A 23,224-nucleotide genomic window follows, 5' to 3' on the forward strand; every position below is an offset into this window, starting at 1 on the left:
TTACAAATACCTTGAAACTTCCAGGTATCTGCATCAGAGATGCATTGAGAAAAGTACTGTAGAAGCATGAAACAAACATGTCTACTAATTTTACTTCAGTCAGAGGGCTTTTGCTAATTTCTGTTACATTTTGCAGTTCCTTGTATCATGTGTCTTTGAAATTTTAATGCAATGAACTACTAGTCATACCCGAAAACAAACCAAAACAAAATAAACCCCAAATCTATAAGGAAAACAGAAGAAAGAAAGAAGGAAAACAGAACAGATACTTACATTATCAATAGTATTTTTTTACAACATGTAACTTGACTGGCATTCAGTATTTAACAGTTTTTAGAACACATGAAAGACAAAGCTGAAAACATCAAACTCATAAGACATAGCCAAATGAAATTTCTATCCAGAAAATCATCAGTTAATGAATTGCAAATTTGAGAAGCAGGATACTGAAATTTTATTTTCTAGTAGTCAGATTAATGATACAGACTGATCTTTAGGTTAAACAATGTGTACCATCTATGAAAAATTAAGGAGATAAATCTGGCTAAAGTGTCTATCTTCTCAAGACTCTGTGAATGAGAGAGGAAGAGTTTGGTGAAGAAGTCTCTTTCTTAAGATATATTTTCCTTAAGCAGCAACAAAAATCATTGCTACTTCCCCCCGTGTGGGTTAAACTCAAATTTTCACTGATTTTCATTTTCATCTGTCAGAAAAATTAGATGAAAAGGAGGGGTTTGATCTCCTGAAGGTTTCTCCAAGTTATGCAGATTTTCGCTCTTATTAAAGTGGCACTTTTGACCAGTAGAAGACATTCCTCATAAACCAAATTTCCTTTAAACCTCCAGAAGCTGCCATTTATGGGAAATATAACAATTTTTCTGTTTGTTTATTGGTTGTTTGTTTGTTGTTTTTTGTTTTTTAACCTCACAGGTGCCAGGATGAGTGCCCAGTGGGGAGCTACGGGCTGCTTTGTGCAGAGACCTGCAAGTGTGTGAATGGTGGGAAGTGCTACCACATCAGTGGTGCCTGCCTCTGTGAGCCAGGCTACACAGGGCAACACTGTGAAACCAGGCTCTGCCCCGAGGGGATTTATGGCCTCAAGTGTGATAAAAAGTGTCCCTGCCACATGCCCAACACCTGGAGGTAGGCTTTGCACCCTCTGCCCTGCTTTGTTGTTTTTTTTTCTGAACAGGACACAGAAATCTAAATACAACCTGAAAAGGAGTATTTCCTGATTTTTCTAATACTTTCATGCACACTGAAGCAGCTAAAGGCTTGTAAGTATTTGGTATTCTCTGACTGCAATGAGAAAGAAAATACCATCCTAAAAGATGCTTTGAATTTTTACCTGCAAGCGTGTTTGATCGTGATATTCACTGCTGTGTTTGGTCTGTGACCCATGAAATAAATATTAAGACAAAGCATGACCTTTATCTATGTTTGCCACCTGAATAAATCATTACGTTGTTCCCTGTGACTGTATAAAGTCAGTGCACATGGGCTGCCTCTTACATACTCTGGTTTACTGTAGATGAGAAATAACTGGATTTAAATCAATGGATGTTTAAGGTCTTCTGGTGAGGACATGAGAAGCTTGGACATTTCTCTCAGTCTCTTTATATAAGAATTTCAGTGGGTGCCTGATTTTAGTACAAAATTCCAAAAGCCTTACATATTGTAAATCTGGGAAAATACATTTATTGTCATTTAAGAGCTTTTTTGAGCGAGCAGGTAAAATCCAATCCCTGGAAATCAAATGAAAATATTTTTCCCATTAGCTTAGCTTTTACACATCTCTCCTCATTCAGGAAGTGATGAGCACTGTTTTATGAGGTTTTGTGGATTTTGACAGCATCTGAGCATATTGTTATGAAAATATAAAAACTAGTTATTTGCAGGCAGAGTTTCAGCTGTGAGGGAGGGATTTCAGATGTCAGTTGAGGCAAGCCAGCATATTTATAGAACAATTGTGGACAGCTTTCTCTTGCTACAAAACAGTTCTTCTGATTAGATACTGTGGTCATTGTGCATTCACTCATACTTAATTGCATTGCTAATAACAGTACCTTGGAGAAGGGTCATGAGCACAATTTAAATTTTTGCTATTGAAAGAAGATGTGAGGGTAATTTGCAGGAACTACTGAGTGTCACATAGAATGCTGCTCTGCATTAATATAAGAGGCACTTTTTCTCATAGACAAAACAAAAGCCTTTAGTCAGAATTTAGCAGCGATGTTAAATCCATGCATGGAAATAGCTACTCTGTTAATTCTTTGTGAAAAATTATTTTGTGTTTTGTTGCAGTTGTCCAGCACACCTTTTGTTGACAAACTGAATAATTTTCCCCTTCCAGTCCTATACTTCTGCAGTTGTGTACTTGTGCTTTTGCTCATCCCATTTGCCTGAAATACCTTGAAAAAAATACGGAGTTGTTTCGATGTAAAATCAAGCAATTTATTATTTGTGCAGTGTGTTCAGGAATAAATGTCTTTATAATTCAGGGCCCTCCAGCTCTCAGATTAGGCTAGCACACCCAACACTATTGTGTTATGAATTATAGTTAGCTACTTCCCTACAGAAAATCTGTCTGCAGACTGTTGCAGCAGCCTGGTTTGACAGGAATGCACTGCACTGTATACCATTTCTAATGTTACAGGGATTACTTCTGATTCATGTCCCACACAGCTGTTCCTTCATTTATACAACTGGAAGAGACAGCTCGTGGTCAAATCAGATCACAAATGTTCACAAGTAAACAACAGCATTTGACTGGTTTTTTTTTTTGGTTTTTTTTTTGGACATTTCCCCCTCTGAATGACAAATCCAATGGCACTTAACAGCCCTGAAGGTGCTGGCTGGAGCATATTTGCCAGAGCATCATGATGTGTGAGAAAAACAAATATTTTCATTGCATCACAAATTTTACATATATGTTCCTTCCCCTTGGGTCAGGAAGTGCCCAAGACCATAAATATCAGGAAGCAGGGTAATCGTGTAGAAGACAAAACTCCCTGTGGGCACTTGAGGCTTTTGAGTATCTTCTGAAAATCTTTTTAGGAGCCAGTTGTGCCTGGTTGTCCTCGCTTTGCAACTCTTCAATCGTGTCAGGGAATACCCTCAACCCTCTCTTGCCTGCCACAAGCACTGCACTAATTCATTTAGCAGCAAAGTAATCTCAGGGCATGCAAAAAAAAAAAAGGGGTGGAATTCCTTCTGCAAATAAACTTTGTGTGTCTGTAGGTCTGGGGTTCTGTTTTGGGAGCCCTTGATACCATAACAGCTTTTTTTCATCTGGGTGTGATCACTGGTTTAGATATCATCAAAGAGGAGCTATTGGTAGGCTTAGAGCTAGGTTATTGGTATTAATCAATACAGAAATTAACAGAAAGGTTAATTTAAAAAAAAAAAAAGCTTAGCTCCAAAAAATACTGCTCTAAAGAAAGTGTGCATAAGTTCCAGAATACAACTGTTTTCTTCATATATTTCTCCACATACATAGTTGAAAAATGCACATTCTTTGTTTTTTATTACTGTTTTAGGACTGCCGAAAAATTGCATCAAAACAGCTCTGACAATAATTCATTATTTGCATTTTGGGTAGGCTGAGCTGTAGGGATTTTGCTGCTGCTGTTGCTTGATGGCAGCTCCTGGAGATGAAAGGCAAGCCCTTCCTTGCTCTTGGTTGTACCAGCAGCCTTTATTAAATGCTCTGTAGAGCATAAAAATAGCTATACTTGAGAGATTTTAATCTGTTTGAGGGGCCCAGAGGACAGCAACAGGTAAAGACCTTCTTGTACCAACAACATTGGTGCAGTTCAGCCTGCAATTAAGATTTATTCATGACTTGAGCACTAGTGGGGGTTTTTTTTCTTGTCTCATGCCCTTTCTGAGATACCTGTGTAGTTTTATTGGTGGAATTCATGTTTGGTTCATGTAATTTGGCTCTGTTTTTAAAGTAAAGATTAGGGCTTTTTAAATTTCCATTTTTCTGATGGGCCTGTATGTACAGGTGCAAGAGCTTTTAATGGAAATTTTTTATTTATTCATATTTATGTTTATATTTATTTTTTAGAGTACTACACAATTTGGTTGTATACTTTGAAAGCAAAACATGTAAATGAAGCATATAGAAATAATTCTTTTCACCTAAGTCCTTCAAATACATAATATGAACTACCCACAGTAATTTTTTTTGTCTGTACAGAGTAGGGTTGTATTTTCAGCAACTGTGAGCTGACAACCAGGAATAAAAGAGGATATACTGAAAGTATCTTCCAGCATCTCTTTATATCCCTACCTTAATATTTAAACATTATTGCCAATTAAGATAACCGCGTGAGAACCCATCAAAAGCCTCCAGAAGTGCTTTGGCTTCCTACATCTAATTACAAATCACGGAGTACTAATTTCAGCGCCAATCAATACGTGGGCAAGGGCGCCTCGGTGACACTCACTGGGGGGCACAGAATATCAATGCCTCTGCCTCATATCCAGCGCTCCCTCACGCGTGTGGGCTCCCCCTCTCCTGGGAGGGGGAAAAAAATAGAAAAGAAAAGCCCAACATCAAACCACGCTTCCAGTCGGGAATTTACAGGATTCCCAGTGATCGCTGGGATTCTTGTCGTCAGGTGTCAGTGCTACTGAGTTTATGTTATGATTGTATTCTGGTTCTTATCCTAACAACTCTCTAGTTGTGAATTGATTTTTTTGTGTTGTTTTTTTTTAATCTTCCCTGCTCTGTATTCTTCCACTGGTGAGAGCTCTGGGGTCCTGCAGGAATTTAGGACAGGAGACAAACCTGATTATCTTGCTCCATCATGTGTCTTCTTAGTTTTGCCCGTGTTTTATGTGAGAATATCTCAATTTCATCTTGTTTCATGGCTGGCATGCACGTAACTAACAAATAACCAGGGCTGTTCAGTATGAACACCATGAGTTTTGAACCATTTCTGCAGGAAAAGGCCTTTCCTCTCACTTCATGTCAACGCTGTCAAAGGTATTTTAATACTCTGGAGACCCACAAATTTTTATGGTGCCATAGTGTGTGTGTTAAATATGCAGAAAGCAGAATACATGGTGATGTTCCATGTATTCCATGTATATGTTCCAAGCTTTCACAATCCATGCCTTCCCTGATTAGCAGTGGTTGTTTTCAGCAATTTTAAACTCTTACTTGGACAAGAGCAGCCCTCAAGTCCAAAAGCAGTTGCAACTAATGTTGTCTTCCCATATTGCACTGCAGCTCTTTCAAAGATTGCTGTTGTAATGTTAAAAACGTGCAGCAGGTATTTTTTCAGACTTTCAAATGGTCAGAAAAATACTCAGTTTCCAAAATAACCCCACACACAAAGTCAGCAAGTCTTGCAGAACCAGGCTCTTGTCATGGGTCATTTAATTTGTCTGGAGGAAGGCTTTTTTTTTTTTTTTTTTTTTTTTTTTTTGGTCCTTCCAGCACTCTTAAAGGAGCTTCACTTCAATCAGTGAAGGGAGGCAAATATCTCCAAACAGTCTTCCCATTGTAAATACATTGGATTTGGATACTAAGGCTTTCCTTTGGTGAGAATTAAGCAAATGCTTTGTCTGCCAGAGTGCTACAGAGCTCCCCATTGTGTCCCCTCTCCCAGCCTATATATCCTTGCACAGCTGATGATGTCCATTTGTTACCAGGCAGCAGCTGCCTGCGTGGCCCTTCAATGAAACTGCTGTTCCAGGTATAGAGGCAGCTGCTCTGCCACCAGGTATGGCCAGCAGAGAGGGGAGATTCTCCCCAAAAGGTCACTGCTCTCATGCTATAGCTGGCTTCTGCCCAGTGCTGGTGGTTTTTTACCACTCTCAGTTGTCCTCTTCCAAACTAGTTTAATGAAGAGAACGTTCTTGCTTTGCTGATGGGGTGCTGTGTTTTTATTTCCTGTTGGATGCCATGCTATTTTTTTCCTTGATCATGTTTCTCAGACAATACGCTGCTGAGCTTCTGCAGGGTTACAGAAATTATCCTGGTAGAGTGGGAATCTAACAACAAATGTTGGGGAGTTTAATGGTTTCATCCTCTTAGTGTTCGTATCCGTGATCCGTGGATATCTGTCTTATGGTAAAAACTGTGTTTCAGCAAGGTTTCTGCTCGCATAGAGAAAAATTATACCCCTTTATTTCTTTCCGTGTCATCCCAAAATGTCTGTATGTTGCGTAATGTTACATTTCCTATCTTAATTGGAACGTATTTTTATATGAATACACCAAATTGTGGAAAGTAAAATCATCTCACGCAAGGCCCTTCATGCAACCCATCTGCAACGGGGGGGGCAGTTTGGGTGGTTTGTTTTGGTTTTTTTGGGTTTTTTTGGTTTTTTTTTGTCTTGGTTTGTTTGTTTTATGTTTTTTGTTTGTTTGTTTGGGTTTTTGGGGTTTTTATTTTGGTTCTTGGGGGGGTTTTGGGGGTTTTTTGGGTGGTTTTTTTTTTTTGTTTTTTTGGGGTTTTTTTTTGGTCTTATGTAGAGAAAACAGTATTTACACCACGTTTAGTCCTGAATTACTGAGTTAACCTTTCATCCCCCTGCCGGGGCAGCTGTCATCCCATGTCTGGGGAATGCTCCTGCATGCCAGGCTGGTCTGGGCTGTACTGCAACGAGACGTGTTCGCCAGGCTTCTACGGGGAGTCGTGTCAGCAGATCTGCAGCTGCCAGAACGGGGCCGACTGCGACAGCGTCACTGGGACCTGCACCTGTGCCCCCGGATTTAAGGTAAAAGAGGTCTCACTTTCACAGTTTCACAGTTTTCAGCCCCAGTTGTGCAGCAAATTCTTGAGGGTGCCACCCCGTCCCTTTCTCCTCCGCTGCAGTGCAAGGGAAGTGAGGGTGTTTGGGTAGCACTGCTTGTGCTGTAGGACGCTGAGAAATCAGCATTTCTGGTGGGTTCTCACTGCTGCAATGGAGGCGTTTTTAGAAGGAGAAGTTATATGCTTTATAAGATGTTGGTAAGAACATTTTTAGGAGGAGAAGTTGATTTGATTTCTAAGATGTTGGTAAGAATGAGGGCGTGCTGTTGAGGTGTAAGTAAAGGCAGGAATGATGGGTTTCAGTCATCAACTCCTCACGCTCCATCCACAGAAACTTCAGCCAAAAGCACTTCTTTTTATACTTCAGGACAGATTATTCTGCAACTTTTACACACATTTGCTGTTACATGTGCTTTGGATGCTAATCTAACATTTTACAGTACGACTGTTCTTGTGAAAGTAATAACTGAAAACGTCAGCCAAATTAGCTCTTAAAAATATTTTACATACCCACATAATTTACCATTAGACTTCTTTCTTACTGTGTTTTGACTTCATAAAGAGCTTCTTTATTACTGTCCTCTGATCCACCTGATCTAACCAGGTGCTATGTGACTTGAGCTCTCAGAGCAAGCAATAGAAAACTAATACTTACTGAAAAGACTTTAAAATACTTCAAAAGCACAAAAAGTGTCCTTCTCCCCTAAATTAAAGAAAATGACAGCCTAGGACATGCATGGTCTGTATTTTTGCTGGCTTTTATATAACTTGAGTCAGTTGTATTTTCTGAGCCTCCTCAATTGGTTTTTAGACTCTTGTTAGACTCTTCTTTTATAATTCAGGGTGCATCTTGTGGTACCCCTTGTCTCCCTGGGACATATGGAGTGAACTGCTCCTCCGTGTGCAGCTGCAAAAACGGGGCCACCTGTTCACCTGTGGATGGCTCTTGTGCCTGCAAAGCAGGTAAGTGTCTCCTCAGATGGATTTCATTTCCCTGTAACTGTAAAGTGAAATTGGGTTTTTGAAGTAGAGAAGAGGAAACTTAATAAGAAGCAGACACTTGATGCTTCTGCTGCTCTGGGAGGTGAAAACAAGGAAAATGTATTCTCAAGGAAGAAAACTTGTTCTCTGCTCTGTCAGGAGGTCTGTGGGATGTACCCTTTATCTGATGTCAGCATTCCTAATCAAAATCATACAGAATCCCAGAACAGTTTTTTTTTATGTTGGAATTACATAACTTTTCTTTTTTTTTTTTAATTAATGGTTTTCATTAACTTTTAATAATTTGTTTTTAATAAGTCATAACCCGTATGTTGACTACAAGCAGTGTGTTAGTTTTGAATCACTTTTAGCCACAATTTAGCAAAGTTTTTCATAAGCAGCTGTTGTGGGAATACTTGGGAAAAGTTACTGGAACTTCAAGTTTCCCTTAGCTAATTTTGATGTGCTTCAGTGAACAAAGCCTGGGGAAGGGGCAGAGAGAGAGATGTGTTGTTTAAAACAAATACAAGAAGTGCAGAATTTATGGGCTACAAAGACATTTCGCAGAAACCAGAAGATGAGGAAGACAGCAAGATAACTAAGACTCCATGTATGTGTGTTGGAAGCTCCCTACCTGTGGAAAAGATAATAAAAAGAGTAAAAAATAAAGATTAATTAGCCTGAGAAGTGAGGAATCTATTACCAATAGAGGATAGAATGCTACATAATGAAAGAGAATTACGTAATTTAGAACCAATGAATAATAATTTCTTTGTTTGCTAAAAATGGATAAATAAGTGAAAAAGTTTAGTGTCTGCATCTGTGTAGAGGCCAGAATTTTTTCAGCCACACACACACAGACCCTGACCAGGAATAGACTAATGCCTGACTTGCTGACACAGAACAGTGTTAGAGGGGTTTATTTATAACAATTGATTTTGGTAACAGTTTGGGTTGGAAGATCATCATTCCACCCTCTGCCATGGCAGGGACACCTTCCACTGTCCCAGGCTGCTCCAAGCCCCAGTGTCCAGCCTGGCCTTGGGCACTGCCAGGGATCCAGGGGCAGCCACAGAGCCAGGGCCTGCCCACCCTACCAGAGAACAATTTCTAATTCCCAATATCCCATCTAAATAGAGTTTGCTAGAAAAACAGCCACTAAATTTTTCAGAGACTGATAACTGTTACATCACTTATGCAGCAAATGTGGAACTTCTGCTCTTTACAGAGGCAGTATGGCTACTTTAACCCTGTTCAGGTTGATACTGCAAAGCAGCTAGGTCGTGAGGATAAAAATATTCCTTGGGCAATGCAGAATCCTATCTTCCTGTACCCCATGGACTTTTAATCACACTACAGTGAAAGAGGACAGCAAAAAGTAAAATTTAACTGATCCTAGGTACTTGTCATGTAAACAAAGGAAGATAATAAATCCTGGGAAGGCAGCAGAGGGAGAGTGTCTCAATTTCCTAGTCAAATTACAAGAACTACATTTTTTCCTGAAATGACCCCTGAATTTGAAGTTATCAATGAAGCACGAGGCAGCCTGATTGCTGTGCATGTGTTTTGCATAGCCTATTGATCAGTCTCAGTGCAGAATTATTTTTCCCTCCACTTACTGTAAACAAGGTACAAAATTAGAAACTTGGCCTGTGTCACTGGTGATGGTAATATGTGACTGACTGCCTCACACTGTTCCTCTTGAATCTGATGGATGATCACATTTTAAAAAATCTATTCACATCCCAGTCTATCCAGTCTGCAAACCATTGCTATTGGGCATGATCAGTGGTGAATGCTGCATTTTACAGCTATTTTCCATTACATTTCTTTTTGTGTTTGGAGAGAAGTACAAAAATCATCTAAAAGGTCTTCTGTGTTTCCTCAAAGGATCTAGTTTATGCAATATTTGTATTTTTTCTCTTTTTGTTTGGTTACATACATGTTAAAACCATGTTGCAGACTGTCTGAGTTGAATGCTGGTGGAACAATTACAAAAGCAGCAGCTTGAGCCTAGGGAAAATATTCCTAATTATTTTCAGGCTACAGCTTAACACTCTCAGTGTAGTTTAGAGCTTCTCAGTGAAATGTCAAGGTGTCTCTATTTCCATTTCAGATCCTCCATCAGTCTCTTTTGCTTGTTGGCACCCATCTGCAGATGTGTGCTGTGCACAGATGTTACAAGGTGCCCTTGAACACCTTTGTTCCAACCTGGACAGGCCCTCAGCTGAAGCAGCTGATAAATCCTGCAGTGAATTTTACCCCAGTATTGCCCATCTTAGAGACATGAAACATCGTCTGAGAGGAATGGGGGAAAACCTGATTAATTTCTGACTTTAATCCCATTTCTTTGGCAGGTTGGCATGGTGTGGATTGCTCCATAAATTGCCCCAGTGGCACGTGGGGACTGGGCTGTAACCTGACCTGCCAGTGTCTTAATGGAGGGGCTTGCAATGCTCTGGATGGAACTTGTACCTGTGCCCCAGGATGGAGGGGAGAGAAATGTGAACTCCCTTGCCAGGTAGTTTAATAATTCCACTGAATTTCGAGTTTTTTTGTAGGAGAATATTGGGCAGGGAGGGGCATCTGCCGTTCTTTGTCTCCATGGGGATGAGTCCTTTTGGAGCACACAGGATGGGGTGCTGGGTCAAGGACAGGCACTAAAAATTCTTATAACATTTCTTCATCAAATGCTATCAGACTGCTACTTTTAAGCGTAAATAATTAGAGAAAAATACAAAAAAATACACCCCAAATCAAATAATGTAATTTTAATTACTTTTTTCCTTATGTCTGTGTTACAACATGAACAAAGAATTTTTATTCCCTCTCAGTCAAAAGTGAGAAGCTACTCTCACACCCAGTTCCATCACAGGTCTTTGCTTTTCTACTGGGGCTTTGGCTTCTGCTCTCTCCCAGACTTTGGAAAATCAGAAATCATTGTGAGGACAATGGCATGCTCCCTATCAGTTCTGTTCCACCTTGTAATCTGCAGCTTTGGGGAAATAAAATACATAAATTCAAATACATAATTTCAGAAGCTTTTAAACCCTAAAATTCCAAGTGGATTTGTTTTATTGTGTAACTTTTTGGTTTCAATTCTATTTTATACACTGAAAAGAAATATTTTATAAAAAGTGGGTTTTTCCAGGGTCCACTGTTTTCAGTGATGGGCTTAAATTCTCTGGGAAACTTGTAACAAAACTAATAAAATAAATGCTCTCTGCCCTTCTTTTTCCTTCCCCTGTCAATTGTTAACTTCTGCAATGTATCTGCAGGGCAGGTTGTTGGTTTGGTGTAACTACAAAGGAATCACCTGAAAGGAGCACACACCCTGTAAATATCACATTTAGGCTTCTTTCAGTTTGGACAAGCTCTACTGAGCAATGACATGAGGAGAGTAGCTGAACTACAGCAGAAAACCAGAAATCACCTCATTTTCAACGAAATTTTTTTCTGCTGGACTGCACTAGGAACGCTCAGGAGTGATTTTTTGGGTCTTTGCTTTTGTTTTTAAGATGAAGCACTCCTGTAGTGAGTAAAGTGGCAAAGAAAATGGAATATATTCTGGAAAGCTGATGGCAGTACCACCTGTGTGCAGTGTTTCCAGCAATGCATCTCCATCAGAAGACTGATTTTTCTGTTTCCTCAAGCAGCTTTGTTTATCACTTAGTGCCTGATTCTGAAGGGTGATGAGATCTCCCAAGCTGCATTAGGTCTTCCAAAACTGACATTTAAAAAATAGATGTATCATTTCAGAGCAATTGCATCTCTATCCCAAACTTAGTAAAATAAAGCTTAAAAATATTTCTGTATCAGATAATTCAGCATGCCCAAGCTCACTGTCTTCCTCTCCCTCTCTCCATCTGTATCAAACAATGTCCATAAGCATTTACCTGTTTCAAATGCAAATTCTGCTTCAAAATTCCAGAGCAGGGGAATAAACAGAAATTGTTTATTCAAATAATAATAAATAGAATAATTTATTTAAAAATAGTTCAGATACTTCCAGTTGTCTGAAATGTTTTTCATGTCTGAGCAAGGACTTTATTTAAATCAATGTATTTCAGTTTGTTTCAGTAACTTCAGAACATTATTATCACTGCTCAGATTGTTGTTCAAGATTTGAACTACAGTTTGGACTTCAGTCCAAGTACATAGCAGGCTAAAAATACTGCTTTTCAACAGCATATTTGAGGATTTCCTTTCATTCCAAATCTGATTATATGTAAGGAAATGCTTAATCTTTTCTGTATATAAAAATGTATTGTTGAGATGAGTGAAAGGCTCCTTACAGTGAAGAAATGTAAGATTTTGTTCTACTTTAGACTTGAAAGACTGGCAGTTGAATAGCTTAAATCCTGTGGCACTCAGTTGAAATGTATGCATGAACATCAAAGCACAGTAGATTAATTTTCATATAGGTTTTATTCAGATTTTTAATGTGACTGACACCAATTTTTAGCTTTGAATGTAAATTATTGGGGTTTAAACCTGACATTTTTTCTTTTTTTTGCCTTTGCTGTGGGTAACCCTGAAGTATTACTGTAAATTTTACTGGCCTTTTTTCCATGCTTTTTTTTTTTTTTTTTAATTTGGTTTTGACTTTTTATTCAAGACTAGTTGATTGTTATACTTTGCCTTGTTTGGAGATTGTAAAGCATCTGCTCTTCTCAGTTTCTTGGGTTGATTTTGTGTGAAATTATCCACAAATCTGTGTGCCAGCTCTTATGGAAGAAGCAGGAAAAGCAAAATCAAATGTTTAGATGTTTCCCATGAAAAAAGAAATACACCAACAGGGTGATCCAACTTGTGACTTTAATCTCTTTTTGGTCCAAAAAACGTTGCATAGGTAAAAATAAAAGTTTGATTTTGTGCAATGTTCCATAGCCAAAGATTATCTCTTTTTGATAGAGTATATGTTGTAAAGCAGAGAGAAATGTTTTTAATCAAGGGAAATGTTTCTAATTAAAAGAAAGTGATAGTTTGCTTGATTTATGCAGTGAACCTCACACTGAAGGTATCTTGTAATTTAGTGGTTTTCACTCATTTCCTTTAAAATTATACCTCTGTGTGGTACCCATTTTGACCCATAAGCAGAGATCTCAGAGTTTGATGCAGAAGGGAGACTTAATTCCTTTAGTCTGGGAGTTTTCAAGAGAGCATAATTCATTCTTTATCTTCCCCGCTGTAATGAAAAAACGAAAGTGTAGGATGCTGACACGTTCCAAACACCGCAAATATTTTACATTATTAACAGCCTGGAGATTCAGGAGAGGTCTGTGGCTGCTTTTTGAGGCTGGGCTGACCCTCCCTTGTCTCTCCTCTAACTCCCAGCTGCCATCATCTCCGGGGTGTTGTGTTTTTTTTTTTGTGTTGCCACAGGATGGTACCTACGGCCTGGACTGCGCCGAGCGCTGTGACTGCAGCCACGCCGACGGCTGCCACCCCGTCACGGGCTACTGCCGCTGCCTCCCGGGATGGTCAGGTACAGCACACACCCTTGGGAAGCACAAAAACAAGAGTTTCCCCCCAGGGGGACTTGGTTTTGCGGGCAAAGGAAGAGTTTATGAGGTTGGAAGGGGAAAGAGCCCCCCATTCTGTAGCCACTGTGTCCCTCCTGTGACTCACGGGCGGGGAAGTTTTGTCCAGTGTGATCTGCAGAAAACTGGGAATGGAAAGGGAAACTTTAAAGCTTGGGCACCTCCACTACACAATTCCTTACAAAAGTGGTGATGAGCTGTACATATCCAAGGTTGTTCTGGCAGCTTTGAGGTAAAGCATCATGTACAGGAACTCAGGAAGCTTCGTTCAGGCAGCCAAGAAGAGAACGAACCATTGTCCCAAGTTGTCAGCCTCCTAACTTGTCTCAAACCAAGACAACTGTGCTGCCATTTCAGTGTCTCAAACATTTTTTAGTTTCTCTGCAGATACTTCGTCCTCTACAAAAATTTTCTCACAATTTTTTTTTTTTTTAACATTATGATTTTAAGGATTATTGTCAGTTGAATCATTCACCAAAATTTTTGTTGGGCACTGTTGTTGCATCCTCTTGCTAGTGGAGAGCGAGATTTTTTTGAAAACGTGGTGGAGCTGTGCAGAAAGGCAGCTATCATGAAATGTTCCCTTTTTCTCTAGGAGGGAGTTTTGGGTCTCACAAGGATTTCTAAGCTTTAAATTTGGAAGAGCCCTTTGATCTTCTGTAAAGTTTAATTAACACTCTAAGTTTTCCCCCCTTGGAGTGTTCCAGCTGCCTCTCTGTGATGCTGCAGTGTTCTAAGGATCACACAGTTCTCACATCACCTGTCTGTGTGGGCTCCTTCCATTTAGTAATGAAGAGTCAGCATGAAAAGCAAACCTTAAATGAGCAAAGCATATTTGTGCTCTGAAAATCAGTGATTTGTGTTTTATTTGTGACTTTAGATCTATTCCACTCTTCTATAAATTAATGTTTAGCCTAACTGACTTGTAGGTTCATGATGAAATTGTTTTCTTTTTTTTAATGGTGCTTTTAGATAAAGTAGGTAGAGGTGAGCTTATAACCTCCTCAGATAGGTACGGTCTTGCTATTGCTTTTTTCCCAAACCTTTATTTTTCTATGCTCTTTCTTCCTAGCTCTGTGGATGGATTGCCAGCATCTTGTTTGAAGTACATAATACTTGGTGTCTACTATTCAGGTTGATTAACTGTAGCTGATTACAGCTTACTGCTGTTTTTTCTCCTTTCTGTTCAGATGAACATGACTTTTATGATTACTGGGGGTAGGAAGTAGAAATCTCTAGGGGATACAGATACATAGGTGGCACAAAGAGCTCCTGCTTTGCTCTGGAAGACCAAACCTCTCTGCTATTTACTCACTTTTTCTGTTTATTATCTCTTTGAGAAGGCCTGTCTCACCATTTCCTGTCAGTGTGAGTGAGAGGAGCTTTAGGAGCCAGCACTCACTTAACTAAGGCAGGACTTTTGGTTCAGTTCTCTTCCCACAGGCTGCAGTGTGACTTGGCATCAGCCACTCAGATGCCTCAGGAATGCAGAAAATAGTAGAAGCTACCTGAGTAAATTACAAAAAAATACTATTAGCCTTATACCAGCTATTGCTGTTTTTTCAGACACTACTTCATGTTTATTTTGTTAAGATGTCAATGTCCTTAACTTTCAGGTAGTTTTCAGGTAATTTTGTGTGTGTGTTTGGACACATTTCCACGAACTTACATTTGAATCTGCTCAAAATGTGATCTCATAAATTACTAAATGTACTAATCAAAGAATACCCACCATAAAAAGATGTGAAGAGTTGCTGATCCATAATGGTGCAGGTAGGTTCACAAGTCCTAAGGGCACAGCTTGAAGTACATCCTGTGAGTCTTCTAAAATTGAGACAGACAATCAGGGTCAGAACGTGTTAATGAATGGATCCAGGTTAAAACAGGCAGTTTTGAAAGGCCAGATTAAAAATCTAGCAGCATTTTTTATAACAGGTTATAAAAATTACCTGGCCAGTGTGATATAACTAACCCAGGGTGTGGCAGAGGCTTCAAGTGCGCCTTGGCTGTGCTTGGATTCAGGTGTGGAAAAGGATAATATATATAAAATATATATTTATATATATATATATATAAATATATAAATATAAATATATATATTTATATATAAATATAAATATATTTATATAAATATATAATATATAAACATATTTTTATATATTTATATAATATATATTTATATATAAATATATTAAATATATATTTTTATATATATATTTATATATATATATAAATATATCAATAATATAGATTGTATAACATATAATAAGATAAAGACATAATACAGTAACTTTGTGTAGTGAAATCTTACTTCGCCTTTGTTCTTAAAAGGAAAAATACTTCACAAGAAAGAGACTTGAGGCCTAATTATTGATAAAATGGAGCCCCCCATCCCTGGATGATGTCACCAGAACAGCATGTGTGTGACAGACTAGTTTTGACATGTTGGTGATGTCTAGACACACTTTACAACATCCACAGCATAGCTCACTTTATACTCAGTGTCTGGGAAAAAAAAAATCCTCCTCCCACACTTCGCATGTCAGAGCAATACCCAGAGAGGAATCCAGGCTTTGTGCAGATGCTTATATTTGGAATGATTAAAAAAAAAGGAGGGAATACTTAAGGAAAGGGCTCTCAAATGGCTGTGCTGTAACAGTGCATTGCAGGAATAGCAGAAGACTGTAGGATTAAGAGGGGCGGTTGTGCATAGGGTTGTGTGGAGAAGCAGGTGGAGGATGTGTGGAAAATCCAGGAGCTTCTAAAATGAAAGAAATTATGTGGCTTGGCCTTTGTTTTTGTTTTGTTTTTGGGTTGGGTTTGTGAAAGTAACCATCAGACATACTAGTTTTGGGTGGGTAGTGTTACCTACCTAGTTGAAAAACAAAGAGAGGGAAAACCAGATTTTGGGTCAGTTTAATGCTTATCTAACCCAAATGAAGGATTTAGTTGTTTAAAACCATTGGTGTTAAACCAGTTTTAAAAATAAATACATTTTGAGGAAGCTTAAAAACGTCAACTTGTGAGTATTTTTTGGTTTTAAGCACAAATAAATCCATGATGCCCAGGTGAACTTCCCAAAATGTTTTGATGCCATCAAAATAACACAGACTTTCCAAGAGGGTGCTTTAAACGCAGCATTTTCCTCAGCCCTGTGAACAGAACAGCTATCTGCATTTCCCCCGGGGAATTTCTTTAGAGGGAATAGTTTATGTAACTTTTTAGAAGCAAATGGAGTGACACAGTTGTCCCACAAGGCTGGGGAGCAGGAAACACTGCATGGGGAGGGTGGGTTGGTGACCTTGGGGTGTGAGGGAGCTCTGGGCTGCTGACGTGGGCACAAGGGCTTGGCCTCAGCCTCCCCACTGGGTCAGCACAGAGATGCTCTAAGGTTTAGTTTTGTTAAGTAGTTTTTAGTGTCTTTTTGAGCATGCCCAGGGTGTTCTCCTTATTAGGTTAACAATATTAGTAACCTTATTAGGTTACTTACATAGGAGTAAAAGTTCAGTTTTTGACACAACTATTTTTTGTTAAAATAGTTTTAACACTATTATCGTGTTAAAAAGAGTCAAGAAACAGTTAAAATTAACTTTCATTAGATCTCTGTTTTTATTTGGGGTTGCTGGTTTTCATTGGGGTTCTGTTTCGTGCTAAACAAAAGCGACTTAGGTTTTACAGGACCCCTGTTAGAAATCCTGTGCTCTTTTGTAGTTCGCAAAATGTTTTCCCTCTGCAGCAGCTTAATTCTGCTTAGGGAAGGAAGAGTTAAGGGTGATGTTTTTTTCCTGGCAGCCTGACCATTCCCTCACGTTCCAGGAGCCACATGACGGGATGGCACAAATGAGAAACATCCGCCCACACAGAGGATGATGTCTGCCCCAAACTCCCTCATCCCTTGACATTTTCACTGCATCTTATAAATAACTTCTTTTTCATTTGGAGGGAAAATTCTTTTTCATTTCTCAGTAGCCAGAGAGTTGAAAAGAGTAAGAACTATTAAAATGGAAAGCAGAAGAAACACACAGAAAATATACTCTCCTGATAGTTAATGATAATTCTCCTATTAAATTATACCAAAACTTTTGGTTAACTTCCACTACAAAGGTATATCTAACACTTCTCTCAACAAGCAAACCAGCAAGCACCGTGATAGTTTCATCCCTTAATCTTACCTGTTCTGCAAGCAGCTGTCAAATTTCTCCCAAATTTCCTGAAAGATTAAGGAACTCATATTCTTGCAGAGGTTTTAAATGCATTAAAGCATTAATCAATTAAGTTAAGCAATATGATTAATTAATTTAAACGGCAAAAGCATTTTCCCTCCAGACAGTTTATTAGTGTAATTGCAGTGTTGTGGGTGTTCCTGATCAGACATCACTGCTCTGCTCCCCCTGGTGCAGCACCTTTGCATTTGTGAGGAGATGTCACGTCGGGGTGGCGCGACATTTGTTACTCTCAAAATCGATTTAAAAGGCTACGTGATGCCAGGGATTATGAAATACCACCAGTCTGCTATCTAGTACCAAAACAATGGCAGTGGTTTGTGGAAAAGACAGATGCAGTAATACCAGCCCACATTTGACCAGCGGGCAGGGCGTTCACCCACAGGCTGCACCAGGAGGGGTGTCAGTGACTTTTTCTGTGCTGGACACCTGCTGGCATTACTCAGCTCAGCCATCACCAGATGTGTTGTTTCTGTGTCCTTCCATGTGCCTCTGACAGTATTTCTGAGAGGCACATTTGTTGCTGGATTATAAAGGGGAGGTCTGCCATCTGACACCCACCCCGCTGGTGGAAACACCCAGGTCTGCAGCTCTGCCTTCACCCTCAGCTTTCCATGAGTGTGCATTTTTCCCTGTCCTACAAAGCAAAAAAAAACAGAATTGGAAGGGTTCTTTCGTGGGTCTTGCTCACCTTTGGAGCAAAAATGAGCTGCTGCTGTAGCACCAGTGCACCCAAGCCAGGATTCTCTTGTGAAAACATAATTTTCCCTCCACTGCCACCAGTTCCACCCAGCCTCCTGAAGGATGAGGCCCCATTGGAAGGAATACTCAGTGAGCTGCAAAATGAAATTACTTCTGGGCGCTCTCTCATGATAAATGACAAATTTGCTTTTCAAGCTTGGGGAGAGGAATTCTCCAATAAGAGGTTGGGTTCCACCTTACATCTGGGTTTCACTGTGTCTGTATGTCTGTTCTCTGTGCCTGTTCTCTGCTGTGGTGGATTTTTATGCAGAAGAAATACCACCCTTTTAGAAAAAAAAAAAATAGCTTTAAATCACTGATTAGGTGTACCTGTTTTCTGCCTAGAAGAAGTTGAAAAAAGGAGAAGTCTTATTTCCTGGTGGCTACCTAGGGATTGATAGATGAAAAGAAGAGCACCTCTGGAGTGGATAACAGTATGTAGCAAGAGTGTGGCCTTCAGAAGGATACCGCAAATACTTCAAAAGGGACTCTGCTACTAAAATTTGCAGATAAGGATTTCTGCCTTCAAACTCAGATGTCCTTGTTGACAGCCTTTTCTAGCTGGCTTCCTACCAAAATTTCCAGCCATGACTCTCCTACTGCTGCAGGGAGGCAGCTGAAATCTGAACTTCTAGAGAAAAATCTCTGATCCTCTCATTAGCTCCTCAGTTTGGGACACTTAAATTAATTCCTCTTGCTACCTTCAGCAGTGGAGTAAGGTGCCACCCTCCCTCAAAGACAGTGAGGGTGCTTTAAAATAGTGCCTGGGACATTTTTCACCACCTCTCTTTCTTTGGGCTGCCCGTTATTTGACAGAGAAATTAGGAAAGTAATTCTCACCCATCAGAAGTTGCAGCTGCCTTGAAAAGAAATGTTAGTTTTTCTCAAATATGAAGGGCAAGCTCTTGGACCATAATGAGAAAGCATCATTTGCTTTAATGACACCAGGATTCCTCCAGCCTTTGAAAGTCTTGTTCCTTCTTTAGTTTGGACTGTTACATACCCAGTTTTGCACTGGCACATGGGAAGTAGACAGTATATAAATAGTTTTTAATGCTGAGGGGTTATACTGGAAAGTTCCCTGTGTGTTAACATAAATTGCACTGCAAATACAAGTTCTTTACAAAAAAAAATACTCTTCTTAAAGTTCGGATAACCTTTTATCAGACTAATGGAAACATAATAAGGTGTAAAACAGCACTTACTCCAATAGTAAATTTGCCTGGGAAGATAGTAAGAAATAATTGGTAATTTTTTTCCCCCCGCTTCAAGTGCTAAAGCAAATCAGTTCTTTGTTGATCTGACTCGGGTGGATCACCGAGTCTCAGCTTAAAAACACAGCATAGGGAGTGTGCAAATGCTCTGCTAGCATGGGCAGAAGGAGTGGTATCCCTGAAGAATTCTTCACTTCATTCATGCAATTACGAATGCTGGGGGAATGCTGATTTGGATGTGAGGCCCCCAGCATAAAGCACTGGGCATTAAATGCACGAGCATTTCTTCAGAGCAGCTTAGCTGAAGTTTATCATGACCATTCAGCTATTGCCTAGCAACTTGTGAAGGCCATCAAAGAGCTCTTTGTCCATAGCTCTGGCAAAAACATTTTCTCGCCGATATCCTTATCAGTATCAGAACCAACATGAAAACTTAATAAAAACAATTTTATTGTATCAAGAGATTAATACTTGCACGAAACTCTGGCAGTCATCAACCAGTTGGTAACACTGTTGTAAAAAGTGAGTCTAATCTTGCTTTGCAAGTTCTAGTAAAAATGCTTTTTTTTCCCCTGAATAATTTGTGGCTTTTTTATCAAAGCATAGCTTTCTTTGCTGAAATTTCATAGAAAGCATCACTCTGGAAATTAATTTTTAAATTTTTTTTCAATGCTTTAATATTTCTAACCTGTTCTTTCTCAAAAATACACATTTGGTTTTTACAACCATAAGATTCAAAACTCACCTGGTTATTTTTAAGTGCCTTGGGAACTTACCTAAATAAATAAATAGTGAGTGAGACTGAAAACTATCTTAATAAGTAGAGATGCAGTAAATAACTAAATTATTTCGGCCTTGCTGCATTGGTTCTTTACACTCAGAGGAGTAAAACTGATTTTCCTAATGATCAAGAGTGAATATAATAAAATTACAGTGAAACAGAATTGTGTTCAGCAGTCTTTCAGTGTGTTATGTTGTCATCACTGTTACCCAGTGACATTTAGTGCACACTGTTTATTTGCTAAGTAGAATGATGCCATTCTTCACCTCCTCGCAGGGGATGAGAGTGGGAGATAAAAAGCAGGTTTTTTTCAGTTTCCCTAAGGGATGGTTTTCCCTGATGTGTACTGAAGGAGCCTTTTCCCCCCCCTTTTTCCATTTTTAGTGGTATTTTCTGTTTTAAGCCCCGTGGCTCTGTGCAGCATGGGACCCATTGTCTTCCCCATCCCAGCGTGCCCGCATCACCCTCGGACACTCTGCTGTCATAAAGTATCCTCTGTGCACAGATCAAGGCAGTATAATTGAGCCTGGTGTTATTGTATGTCACTGGTCTACATAATCTCAGATAATGCACTTTGGTAGCTCTTGGCAACCACTGGCTTGTTAATAGTGACCATTATACACTGGGCACCGCTGACACCCCATTGAGGCTGTGGAAAGTGTCTTTTCTGCAGCTATGTGTGATATGGCAGATAACCCTCTGAGGGGCTCTGCCTGTGTTTTCACAGACTTGGAGACCCAAATTCTCAAGTTTGGGAACACCAGGAAAAGCAGCAGCTGGAAGTAGTAGTGGTCTTGTTTCTGGGGAAAAAAAAAAAAAATTTAGTTAAATGCAGTGATGTCACAACTGCCCTTGTGCACCAGCATATCTCAAAATCAAACCTCTCTCTTTAATTTGCTTAAATGAGTTGATGAAAAGTTTGAAGTAGACTGCTGGGAAACGAGTCAGCACTGATGCTCAAATGTAGATGGAGACAGAAGAACGACAGACACTCTCTAGGCAGGCAGAAAGTGAAAAAGGAGTGATGTCAGCAGCCTTTCATTTTCTGACAATAGGTTTGGTTTAGGTCAGTACTGATGACCATTGTGCAGTTAGGGCTTTGAGGTAGCCTGGGTACAGTCTGTCAGTATCTGGATTTTTAAAGTCAGGTGTTCTTCTATCGTGCTGGCACAGGTTGGTGCAATCTGTTGAAACACATATTTGACTCTTCAGTCTGTTGATTGTCCTGCAGAGAAAAACAGTTCAAGAGTCTGGAGTTCCACCTTTCCTCTAATTAGAGAGTTGGTTTTTAGGTATGGGCAGCTTTGCAAGGCACATGCTGGGGGTGTTGAGGAATCACCTCTTAGTCTGCTCTATCAGCAAACCATGTAATTATTTCTCAGGATTTTTACAAGCAGTGGGTTCAAAGTTAAAAGATTTTTTTTTCCTTGTCACATGTAAAACTGTTTAGCTTTTTGTAGGACCCTGGCAGCCATTGAACCTGTGGCATATTTTGCTGGAAGTACTTACAAAGCAAGACATGCTTGTGGTTGGATCCAGTCCACTTTTCCCTTAGTGGAGAGTTCATTCAGTGGAGGCATTACAATAAAACTTGATTGTTAATGCAAAGTGCTGCAGACACAATAGGGTCTGAGTTCCACGGTGGTGCCTGCTGGCATTTAACATGCACAGCGCTTCTTAAAAAGCAGGGAAATTATATTTAATGCTGCTGCATTGTGAAGAAAAATGACAGGCAAACAAACAAAAGAACCCAGCAAACAAACTCTGATTGGATGATTGTAATGGGTGGTGTGTATTAGGATCTGTGTGTAGAGATTCAAGTTGTGGCCATTTTACAATCAATTTTATACTGAAACAGGTTAAACAAAGCACTGGCTGACCAGCATCCTTAACACTGTGGCAGCTCAGCATTTTGGAATGCTCACGTGGTGTGTTTGGAAACTCTTTGTGTGCACTACATTTTTCTGTTCAGTACGAGGCTGAGCAGTAATCAGCTCACCACTAATTAGAAATCATTCCGTGTCCTGCACCCCATTATTATACACAAGTTATATCAGACACAAAGAATGCTCAGAGGGAAAAGTTCCTGCAATACCTTCTGTCGTGCTTTTCCCAAACATAAAATCTGAAACCAAAAACCTTCTGCTGTTTTGAAGCAGCCATTACGGAGGAAGCAAAAGCCATTTCTGTGCCTCTCACCAAAACTGGAATATGAGGGAAATTCACTGTTCTGGGAAAGGCAGGAACAGAGATGGAGGTTTATCTTGTACTTTCCTCACGTTAGTGATGTTTTGATAAACAGGTTTGTGAGCTGTGTATTAAAGTTCAGCAAAGGTTTAACCTAACTGTGCACAAGAGCTCTTCACAGATGTTTTGTTTGTTTGTGGTTGCAGGTATTCACTGTGACAGTGTGTGTGCTGAGGGACAGTGGGGTCCAAACTGCTCCTTGCCTTGTTACTGCAAAAATGGAGCATCCTGCTCTCCAGATGACGGGATCTGTGAGTGTGCACCAGGATACAGAGGCACCACTTGCCAGAGAAGTAAGGACAACATAAATACTTCAAAAATCTCTGTTTCTCCCCAGTTGCTTGGAAAACATATCATACAACATCCTAATGCTTTGCTCATTGCAGTCTGAAAGGGTAGGACACCCTCCTTGATTGGACATTTTGTCAAAACACATGAATGTTCAGAAAAAAAAAAAAAAGGTTACCTGAAATTAACAGATGTGTCCATCTAGTAGTGCTCTTCTTGTTATGGTACAGCTTTCCTTTTATTCATTGTCTGTCCTGTGGCACTGTTATGAACATGACTTTCCAAGACGTGTCATAGGGGATTCCATTCTAAAGCATTGATGAGTGTTAAGTTTGTAATACAGGTAAATAAAACATACTTGAGTTTCAGAAACTAAAAGCCTTCCCATTGTCTGCTAGGAACCAATAGCTTAGTTAATATTTGGGGCTTTAACA

General features: G+C 39.6%; 1 protein-coding gene across 2 annotated transcripts in view; it reads left to right on the plus strand.

The window, feature by feature from the left end:
* The window catches only part of MEGF10 (multiple EGF like domains 10), an 85,943-nt gene that overhangs the window by 44,449 nt on the left and 18,270 nt on the right, over window positions 1-23,224 (plus strand). For both annotated transcript variants that reach the window (XM_036403587.2, XM_036403588.2), the window contains exons 9-14: window positions 931-1,143; window positions 6,563-6,737; window positions 7,615-7,735; window positions 10,111-10,274; window positions 13,139-13,241; window positions 22,649-22,795. In XM_036403587.2, coding sequence (XP_036259480.1) covers window positions 931-1,143; window positions 6,563-6,737; window positions 7,615-7,735; window positions 10,111-10,274; window positions 13,139-13,241; window positions 22,649-22,795 — 923 coding nt within the window. The remainder of the gene's footprint in view (window positions 1-930; window positions 1,144-6,562; window positions 6,738-7,614; window positions 7,736-10,110; window positions 10,275-13,138; window positions 13,242-22,648; window positions 22,796-23,224) is intronic.

This window comes from Molothrus ater, chromosome Z (assembly GCF_012460135.2).
Source record: "Molothrus ater isolate BHLD 08-10-18 breed brown headed cowbird chromosome Z, BPBGC_Mater_1.1, whole genome shotgun sequence".
NCBI classification, from domain to species: Eukaryota; Metazoa; Chordata; class Aves; order Passeriformes; family Icteridae; genus Molothrus; species Molothrus ater.